The 10,630-nt window shown below is 48.1% G+C and overlaps 1 protein-coding gene across 17 annotated transcripts; it reads right to left on the reverse strand.

Annotated features, from left to right (window-relative positions):
- Positions 1-242: 242 nt before the first annotated feature.
- On the reverse strand, positions 243-6,341 carry LOC123139822 (uncharacterized). 17 transcript variants are annotated; one of them, XR_006469653.1, is made up of 6 exons: positions 6,051-6,341; positions 5,885-5,982; positions 5,708-5,805; positions 4,466-4,511; positions 3,614-3,758; positions 2,796-3,107 (listed from the first exon to the last, which is right to left on the reverse strand). XR_006469653.1 is itself a non-coding variant. In XM_044559522.1 (5 exons), the coding sequence occupies exons 2-5, from the start codon at positions 5,973-5,975 to the stop codon at positions 2,995-2,997; spliced, it is 444 nt and encodes a 147-aa protein (XP_044415457.1). In that variant the 5' UTR covers positions 5,976-5,982; positions 6,051-6,341; the 3' UTR covers positions 2,796-2,994. The 17 variants fall into 17 exon arrangements, 11 of the variants coding, with proteins under 11 accessions (XP_044415462.1, XP_044415461.1, XP_044415457.1 ...); XR_006469651.1 differs by having other exon boundaries at positions 3,614-3,755; positions 5,708-5,808; XR_006469649.1 differs by having other exon boundaries at positions 5,708-5,808; positions 6,051-6,340.
- Between the last annotated feature and the right edge of the window lie 4,289 nt (positions 6,342-10,630).

Here is a 10,630-nt window from a genome sequence, read left to right on the forward strand (position 1 = left end):
CCTGGTGGACACGTACCTGAAGCTGGGGCCGACGGTGGCGCCTGTTTCTCGTTGGAGCGGCTCGGCGGCACGCAGCTGCTGCAGCTCGTTGAGTCATGTCGTTGGGCAGACTGTCCAGGGCGGGAGGCCTCCACTCTCTCCCACTCATCTTTGACCATCAGTATGTTTGCCAATAAACTTGATATGCTGATAATTGATAATGGGAGGCCACCACATTTCTTGGGTATTTTATTTGCAATTCCTTTTAGCACATGAGGGCAATAGTCCTCGGAACCAAATATTTTTTTGAAAAATAATCTTTTGGAGTGGAGATCACTTAGGGCTTCCATTTCATACATGCGGCCATTACCACCTTGACAACATGATCTTGCGACATCAACATTGCATCTAGTAGCAATAGTTCTACTACAAAATCATTCTCTGGGAAAGCATGCTTAATAGCATCCCATGTAGATATGGACCATATATCATCAATAACAATGAGATACCTAATGGATATAAGTACATATTGTTAACCACTATGGAAAAGAGTTCAAATACAGAACATAAAGATACCAATGTCATGTATAAGGAATTCAAGAATAATACACACAAAAAAGCACTACAAACTCCAAGAGGATGGTATTTAAAAAAAATCAAATGTAAATATAAACCATGATACTCTAAGCATCATATAAGCTGCTAGTACTCAAAAAGTTATTAAAGATCTACAGGTGCATATAACTTATGTTGCCATGTGTACTTTGCTTACTTAACCGAGACTTCGGACCTAGATGCACCAAACTAACAAACTTAGTTAAAAAAAATCCTCACTTTAACAATTTCTGCCTCATGTTCATACACCCATCATTTCAAATACTTGTTTGGGTATTTTCATCCATAAAACTTGTTTGAATATCTAATGTGTGTGGTGCCATACTTAGAAGTCAACTTTAATATCGTACACTCATGTTTCAACAACCTACATGTATGTCATTCATGCTTTAAAGGTTGAGGAAAAATATTTTAAATCATTTGAGTACATCACTAATCTTTATTTTTGAAATGGCTGAGTTTTTGCATTCATTAAGAAGAAAAGGTTTGCTCAGTTAATTAGGGAAAACCGAGCGAAAAACAGATTGCCCAGTTGATTATGGACAACCAGGCGAAAACCATCACAGCCGCTAAGCGGCACACACAAGAGACCCACACACACCACTCGAAAGAGGGCATCACCGAGACAACACGTAGGTGTCATCGTCATCACTCCTCCCTAGGGGTGTCATCGCCATCACTAAACCCTGAGCAAATAACTCCGACTTCGCACTGAAGAGGTCGTGTGGAGGTGTATGAAGATCAGGCAGCGCAGCTCCTACTCTGAGGAAGAACTACGAAGGACAAAATCGGGCATGGCTGGTGCCACTGAAGATCGCTGAACGGGCCACCTGCAGACAGTCATCGTGCACACACACATGGCCCCACCGCCATAGCTTCGACTTTAAACAACAAACAAACCGAGGTAATCTCGTGGACATGCCGACTACCTCAACCATTATCGCGTCGCCGACATTGTTCCCACCATCATCATTGTCATAGAAGCCTAGACGCCACAACTGCTGCCAACCGCGGGCTCGCTTACCGATGCCAAGCCCCGATGAAGCCCCCAAGAAGGTAAACGACACCAAAGCAACTTCATCGTCCGATCACAAAATCAAGGGTTCCCTTGAGAGTTTATGATGGCCATATCCTTGTGGAAGGGGTGTGGCAGCAAAGAAGCGATACCTCCAAAAAGGCCTACTACGGCCACAACCATCGCCATTGCTCGTCAGTCTTGACCCCAACTTCCACACCACCTCGATCGCACCTTATCCCGCACCGGTGTTGGCAACCCCACCAACTAACCAGCCTGCCACCGAAGAAGCATAGAGTCACCACCGCCACAGTCAACTGTACCACGCGAAGACCACCGACCAACACCTTCTACAAATCCATCCACCACCAACCAAATATAGAGCCACCGGACGCAGTGCTTCCCGCCTTACCTTGCCGAGCATTATGTCGAAAAGGAACAATGGAGCACCGCCAAGGCCGAGAACCACCGTGATTCCCAGCCGCAACCATGAACCAGACGCACCAACGCGCACCATGCACGACACCACGTGCCCGCCAAAGACCGGAGGCTCCAGATTCGCCACTGCCTTGCCGCAACCGGCGACGCTCCCGCACGGCAACGCTACCGGACTCGCCACGTATGCCGACGGCCCAGGGCCGTCGGCATAGGCCATTTCCCGTCGGCATACATCTATGCCTACGGCTACCGTCGGCATAGCCCCGTCAGCGTAGTCTTGTCAGACCATCGGCATAGTTTAGCCGTCGGCATAGGTTCCTATGCCGACGGCTTTCGTCTGGCCGTCGGCATAGTTTAGCCGTCAGCAGTGATTTTCACATGACGGCAACGGACGGCGCCGTCAAAAGCGCTAACGAATCACGGGCCGCCGCGTGGCAGAGGTATGCCTACGGCAAAGCCGTCGGCATAGGTGAAAAATCTATGCCGACAGCTTTGCCGTCGGCATATCTCTGCCACATGGCGGCCTGCGGTGACTCCTGGCAGGAGGGTATGCCTACGGCAAAGCCGTCGGCATAGATTTTCACCTATGCCGACGGCTTTGCTGTAGGCATATCCCTGCCACGTGGCAAGCCCTGGGTAGCCCTGTGCATATCTATGCCGACGGTTTAACCGTAGGCATACTTACGAACCAAAACCAAAAAAAATACTAGCCAAAAAGGCTAGCAATTTCCAATCCAATTATCAGACATGATTCAACAATCATGGATTTGCAAACACAGGCCATAAAATATTTTTGATGTACACAACATTTTCATTCTAAGAATCCACTAAAAAATACTAGCCAAAAAGGCTAGCAATTTCCAATACAATTATAAGACATGATTCAACAACCATGGTTTTGCAAACACAGACCATAAAATATTTTTGATGTACACAACATTTTCATTCTAAGAATCCACTACAGCATCAAAGGAGAAGGCGGAGGGGCGGTGCCGATGGTGTGGGAGACGGGGCAGCGATGACAGAGGTGGCATGCAGTCAGTATAATGAACCAAAGATCCTACACATAAGGATGAATATGTAATATATACAATGCATCTACCAAAGGGAAATCACCAAAATGTTACAAGAAATACTTCTACCGGGAGGCAAACAAAGATTTTCATTGTAAATGATCTGATGTTCGCACTACATAGCTGATACAATAGGATTTCTTCACATTATTCAATTACTGGGAAGGATCAATTACACATATGGATGAACTACTAGTACAGGAGTAGCTTGCTGCCAACACTACTAGCTAGCTGCCAACACTACTAGCTAGCTAGATTAAACACCAACAGCTAACAAAACCTAGCTGCAGTAACCAACAACCACAAATGAGGCAGTACAAGAGCAGAATTTAACAAGGGTGCTACTCTGAATCATCATCACTGTAAATAGGAATGATCTTTCTCATGGCACAAGCACGACAAGCACAAACAAAATCACCCATGCACATGAAACAGAGCAAGGTACTGCTATAGCAGCACAAGAGAGGGAGCTAGAGGTAGGAGATGGACTCACCGGAGAGGAGATTGTAGTCGATGCCGAACACGACCGCGGCCGCAGTCGTGCGGTAGAGGAGGTTGTAGCCGAGTTGGACCATGTGCGGGGTGTCGTCGTGGCGGTGGATGCCCTGGTTGTCGTCATCATCCACGGAGGATGCCTGCTGCTCCGAATCAAACAAACAAGTCAGAGCTAGTGTTGTTGAGCTAGTACAGAAATTAAACAAGCTAGTATAGGAGACACAGGCGTGCTGGTGCTAGTATCTACAGAAATCAATCGAGCTAGCTATGTGTGTGCGTGAGCTAGCTTAGTACGTACAGTACATGGTTGTGCTCCAAAACAAACAGAGAATGCTAGCCTCAACAGAATCAATCACAAGGTTATTTTTTTTTGTTACTAGCACTTCTAGTTGTATGTGTTGATCCATCCGGACCTAACTAATGTTGTTGTATCTCTAGACCAAGTGCAGCAACACAAGAAGAAGAACTAAAACTGTAGAGCATATATATACATATGACGAACTACAGAACTAGCACTACATTTTGCACAGGACAGAATTAATCATGAATGGTTCTGTCACAGTTGATGCATTTGTTGCCAAAAAGAAAATTTCATCCAAACTACATACGCTGACATGAGCCGGTGTAATTCACACGTAATGGTGGCTTAATATGTTTTCTACCACATGTCATGTTTACTTACTAGCATCTAAGAATGGATCAGGTATGAATTAGGGCATGGATATCGAGAGCAGCAAGATGGTAGTAATGGAACAAAAAGTTTTGGCCTAAAAAAATTTGTTTGTCAAGGAACAAGATAGACAAAAAAAATTGGGTTTGAGAAGGTGAGTATCTCAGGGGCTGGGCTTACACATGGGTTGAGAAGGAGGTTGATCTGCTGCCACCCACACATGCATCTATCAATCAAAAAACGAACGTTTAGGTTCTCAAAGACCTTCCTGGATCCGGCAGCAGCACGAACAGAGCAAACAGAGAGGCGTGAGGAAACCGAATCAAATCAAATCAAACATCAAAGGCAGAGACAACAACCATTTATTTTGTAGCATCTTGAGATAACTTGAGAAATCCAACCAGACCAATTCATAAGCTAAATTCTACTACATTTTTGGGGTAGCAAGCAAAATATACTTGAAAGCAGAGTCAATTCAAACCGGAGATGGACTCTAGTTCATCAATGGATGAGTGGCATTAACTGTTTGAACACCACACCGTCACAGCAACAAAAGCAGTACCAAGACAAGTGCATCAGGTGTTCCATTTAGCACAAACACAAACTTCAGTGCTATAAAAAAATACGTACAGGGCTAGTTCACTAGTCATGCAAATTTGCAATATATGCAAACAAGTTGGGGGGCTAGCAACCAACAAGGGCAATCCAAACTGAGAGCTAGCTAGCTAAGAGCAGTGGCGGAGCGTGACCAAATCTCAAGAGGGGGCCGACTTTATATAAGAACACACAATATGCATTAAAAACTCCGCTAAGTTGTACGTAGAACATATGCAAGGAGCCAAGGACAATTAGACGACCATATCATCATAAATAACACAATACAGCAGGTTCACACATACCTGAGCATTGTGGATAGGTAAATTTTGGTGTTCCAAAAGAACAGACCACACCAAATGACCAAAAGACAACTAAACAGAACCAACTAGCACTACTGCCAACTAGAGATATGTTCTTCTATTCTTCCTACTTTTGAAATCAGCAATCATATCTTCACAAACAATTTTTGATGCAAATCTCCACTTGCATCTTCCGTCATATCTAATAAGTCGACTAGGTAGACATCAAAGTTACCAGAACATCTCAACTCGTCACAATGACATATAAATTAACACAAGCAGACAAGCAGTGACTAGCAGCAGTGGTGACAAGAACATCTAAAATCTGCACCTAGCAATCTGCATCTAAAATCTGCACCAAGCCTAGGAGGACCCAGGAGTGGAGTGTGACAGCAGTAGCACCAATTCAAAATTCAGTCAAGCATGTGTATAAGTAAAAAATGCAGAGCTGAGCAGAGCAGCAGCAAATTGAGAGCAAGCCTAGGAAATCGAGGAGGACAAGGGAGTCATGGAGGGGAAGGAAAACCTCTCGCTTGAGGTTGGGTGTCGTTCCGAGAGAGAGAGGATGCACGCCGGGGAAGCAGGACTCCTCCTCTCCCTCGTCCCTGCATCGAGTTGCTGCTACTGCTGCGTGTGGGTGAGGAAGGTAGGCACATCAGGGAAGGGTAGGGGAACAGATCGAAGAGGAGAGGGAGGGGCTGACCTTGATGGCGTCGGAGAAGGGCTGGAGCGGCGTCGTCCATGGCCTTCCCTTTGCTGTTCCAGCGCAAGCGAAACGACGACGACATTGGCATGCTCGATCTGGGAGGGAGAGGATACAGGTGAGTAAGAAAGGGTGGGTTGCGAGGGATCTTGATGGAGAGATGTACCTGAGCCGCCGGAGCCACGCCGGCTACGCGGTGGCCGAAACCCTAGCTTAGGGACGGTCGCGGGTGACCGGTAGAGGACGCGAGCGACGAATCTGCTCGGAAGGGAACAACGGAGCGGACGGAGGCGATCATGCGAGTGTGCTTGGCGTCGTCGGCAGCAGCCGGAATCGCCGAAAGCTGCCGGAATCACCGGCGTGGGTGGCGGCGGCGGAGAAGGGTCGCGGGGAGAGAGAGAGGTCGAGGTGGGGAGTGGTGCGGCTCTGTTGGGTCTTGGGTGGGCTCTCTCTCGCTTCTTTTCCTTTTTTATAATTTTGGTGGGTGGGAGGGAAGCGGGCCGAGTGGCGCGGGAAGGCCCAAAATTTCATTTGATTTTGTATCGTGCGTGCGTGCGTTTTCTTTTTCTTCTTTTCTTTTTGGAGGTGCAGAGGAGCGTGGGGCTAGCCATCCACGTCACCGATCCGCGTGACCGGGTGGTCACCCAATAGGAAGTCTTCATTTTTGTGTGCTTCTTTACGTATTTATTTTGCTAGATTTATTAGAGTTTTTTATGAAATCTTTTCAAATTTTTTCCACACCCTCTACAAATCACAAACCAATATTCTGCCAAATTTCATGTTTTTTCCAAAAAAATGAATTTTTTAGAATTAAAAAATTGATAAACTCATTTTGCTTACAGTCATTTGAGAAACTGTACGCAAAGTGATTTGTTAAATCATATATGATGGCAGGGGCCCGTCGTGGCCTCTGCGGGGGTGGTCTACAGCGGCGTTGTTGCGGCCATGGTGGTCGACCGATCTGCACGCGGCGATAACAAGTCTCTCCGGCAGCGGTTTGTCTGCATCAGGCTCAGGTGAGGCGTCTTCCTTCATGGCTGATCCAGGTATGGGTCTCGGCTGGTTGGGGCACCCGTTGTTCCGATCTGGTGGCTCTGCCCGCTGCTCATGGGGGCGGGCCGGAGGTGCTGGCCTGCAGGGGATCTTGGCGGAGGGCGGCAGGGGTGCCCCCGTCTGCGCCGACGTTGTCCCGTGCGTCGCGCAGCTACAGGCCCCACCACCGGGGGAGAATGTGTAGGTACCGTCCAACCAAAGGAGGAGCAGGCCCCACCACCGGGGGGGGGGGGCGAATGTATGTCGGCGGCATGCCGGATCTAGCCGTTAAAATCCACGGCAAACCATACGATGCCGGAAATCCTCGGGACCTGGCACGGTGTCGTCACATGGCCCTTGTAGGGTGTGGTGAAAGTTTTAGCGCATTTCGCAGAAACCTAACCTGAGGTCGCTTGTAAACTGCACCATCTCCGACGTAGTATCTGGCTAACGAGAGAGAACATGCCCGGTTTGTGAAGGAAGTGTGTTACCCGTTGCTCTGTTGACCTCAAAACTTCTCGTGCTCTCAAAGGGGGCCATTGCATGACACGTGACAGTACATGGCATTTTTCGGGCCCACTTGCAATATTTGAGACATTTACTGCATCCGTAGGGTTTCAATGCGGGAAATTGTCGATCTACACGGCGGCCACCTGAAATGATGTCCAGAAGTGGTTCATCAAATCATATATGATGTCTTTGCGGTATGTGTAGGACTAGTGCAACCCAAGGAGGGGCATGCCCCACCACCGGGAGGCAAATGTACATCGACGGCGTGCCGGATCCAACCGTTAAAATCAAACAAAAATCATACGATGCTGGAAATCCTCGAGACCTGGCACGGTGTCGTCATATGGCCCTTGTGGAATGTGGTGAAAGTTTGAGCCTGTTTCGCAGAAGCCTGTCTGGAGGTCGCTTGTAAACTGCTCCATCTCCGAGGTAGTATCTGGCTATCGAGAGAGAACATGTTTAGTTTGTGAAGGAGGTGTGATGCCAGTTGCTTCGTTGACCTTGAAACTTCTCGTGCTCTCAAAGGGGCCCATTGCATGACACGTGCCAGGACATGGCATTTTTCTGGGCCACCTGCAATATTTGAGACATTTATTGCATCCGTAGGGTTTCAATGCGAGAAATTGCAGATCTGCTTGGCGACCACCTGAAATGATGTCCAGAAGTGGTTTGTTAAATCACATATGATGTCTTTGCGGTATGTGTAGGCCTAGTGCAACCAAAGGAGGGGGAGGCCCCACCACCGCAGGGTGAATGTAACTCGGGGCATGCCAGATCTAGCCGTTAAAATCCATGGGAAATCATACGATGCCAAAAATCCTCGGGACCTGGCATGGTGTAGTCATATGGCCCTTGTAGGGTGTGGTAAAAGTTTGAGCATGTTTCGTAGAAGCCTCACAGGAGGCCACTTGTAAACTACACCATCTCCAGGGTAGTATCTGATTATCGAGAGAGAACGTGTCCGGTTTTGTGAAGGAAGTGTGCTGCCCGTTGCTCCGTTGGCTATTTCAACACTTAATCACACTTGTATACATATATTAAGACACAATGCAAGTTTTGGTGGCATTGCTACCCCCGAAGGCCCCCGACTGGGCCCAACCCACCATCGGATCCCCCTCGTGTCGACCTGACGCGGCCGTTTCCTCCCTCCAAGTGCCGGCGGCAGCGCCTTCCGTGAAGGGGGTCACATTTCCGGAGCCACATGACAGGTGTTTGCACCTAACACCACACTTCCAGACATGTAAGAGGACCCAATGCAAGATTTGGTGGCATAGCTAGCCCCCGAAGGCCCCTAGCCACACTCGTAGACACGCGAAGAACAATCCGTAGTGGTTTTTTTCACATACTCTTGCATCTTTAAAAAATATAAGAAATTGCAATGCCTATTATATCACATGTGTCTGCACTGTGTAAAAATTTCATGAATTGATCACGCTCCGAGTGTTCAGAAATATTCATGCAACGCCAAAACCGTAGAGGGATTACTTCGATTTCATTGCCGTCCGTGGGGGGGGGGCTCACACCGGAGCCGCGTATTGCCTCTTCAGACATGCCACCACACCTTAAGACATGTATGAGGACCCGGCGCAATGCTTTGGTGGCATTGCTACCCCCCGAAGGCCCCCAACCGGCCTAACCCTGGACCAATTGACCTGGAGATCTACGCCTTTGACTTTTGTCATACGGGATTTGACCAACAGACGTTTTCACCTGGTTATGATAGGTCAGCCCATAGGAACACTTGAGAACAAGGTTTGGGCCAAACCCACCATAAGATTCCCTCCGTCTCGACCCAACGTGGCCGTTTTCCCCCTCCAAGTGTCGACGGCATCGCCATCCATGAAGGAGTCACACTCCGGAGCCGGTTGCCGGGTGTTTGCACCTGCCACCACAATCCTTGAAACAATCTGATGGATGTAGATATAAAATTTGTCTTGATTGGCCAAGGTATGAAAAATATACAAAAAATTCAAAACAAAAGGGTGTTTTCTGTAAATTTGAAGCAAACATGATTTAAGTTTGTTCAAATTTGAAAAATAGTATAGCAACATAATCCTTTCAAGATTCTAATAAAAAACCATATAAAATTTGTCAAAATCGATCCAAGTATCAATTACTTATGATTTTAACAAACTATAAGGACCTATATGAAAAAGTACATGAGGTCACATTTCTAACATACTCAAAAACAAAAAAACTGTATATTCATAATCTATGGAAAATTCTACCCCAAGTCGATGTATAATTTGTGTATGTTTAAGTTTAGATAAGTTAGATTTAAATTATTCAAATTTTAACTTTTAAAAACATAAAAATAATTTAAAAAAACAAATGATATCTATGCCTACAGCATAGCCGTAGGCATAGTTCTTTGCTAGGGGCTACCAGGAGGCGCCACGTGGCGAGGCTATGCCTACGGCCTTGCCGTAGGCATAGATGGAAAACTATGCCTACGGCTTTGCCGTCGGCATAGCTCTGCCACGTGGCAGCTCCTAATAAAAAAACAGATGATATTTATGCCGACGGCCGCCGTCAGGGCCATCGGCATAGATTTGACGGTGTCAGCCCGCCGTCTGTCCCTGGGCCACGAGGGCCACCTCTATGCCGACGGCCTAACTATGCCTACGGCTGGCGTAGGCATAGATCGATATATGCCGACGGCGTTACTATGCCTACGGCTGCCGTAGGCATAAATGGAGCTATGCCGACGGCTTTTCTGCACCGACGGTATTCCCCAGGCCGTCGGCATAGCTCCATCTATGCCTACGGCAGCCGTCGGCATAGATAAGGCCGTAGGCATATAACATTATTCCGGTAGTGAACCGCAGAAACAGCACCCACCCACCCCGTCCTCCTTGCCGCGCTCTCCTCTTGCAGCTTCGACGCCATGCCCCACTCCGGTTTGCAGCAGACGCCGACGAAGGTGCCGTCCCGCGCAAAACCATTCCCAGCGGTTGCTGCCATCTACGCAATAGACGCCGGCCGGGCCTCCCTTTGCGTCCAACGCTGCATTGCAGCAGTACGGCGAGCAACACCGGCCTATGGCCTCCCCCTTCCTGCTGCGTTGTAGCACCGGCGGTGAGCGGCTTGACTCCTGTGACTCCCCTTACGTGTTGTGTTGCAGAAGTATGGCGCTCCTCCTTCGTGCTGCGTTGCAGCACCGGTGGCGAGCGGCGCCTAACTCCCCGTACGGCGAATGGCGCC

This window comes from Triticum aestivum, chromosome 6B (assembly GCF_018294505.1).
Source record: "Triticum aestivum cultivar Chinese Spring chromosome 6B, IWGSC CS RefSeq v2.1, whole genome shotgun sequence".
Taxonomy (NCBI): domain Eukaryota; kingdom Viridiplantae; phylum Streptophyta; class Magnoliopsida; order Poales; family Poaceae; genus Triticum; species Triticum aestivum.

What these genes read in the sequence shown, in the direction of transcription:
- LOC123139822 (XM_044559517.1), bottom strand. Translation starts at nt 5,975, where the DNA reads ATGCCAATGTCGTCGTCGTTTCGCTTGCGCTGGAACAGCAAAGGGAAG. An exon ending in CCTTCTCCGACGCCATCAAG is followed by an intron (nt 5,809 to 5,884) that starts GTCAGCCCCTCC and finishes ACCCACACGCAG; the next exon opens with CAGTAGCAGCAACTCGATGC. An exon ending in CGACTACAATCTCCTCTCCG is followed by an intron (nt 3,108 to 3,613) that starts GTGAGTCCATCT and finishes CCTTATGTGTAG; the next exon opens with GATCTTTGGTTCATTATACT.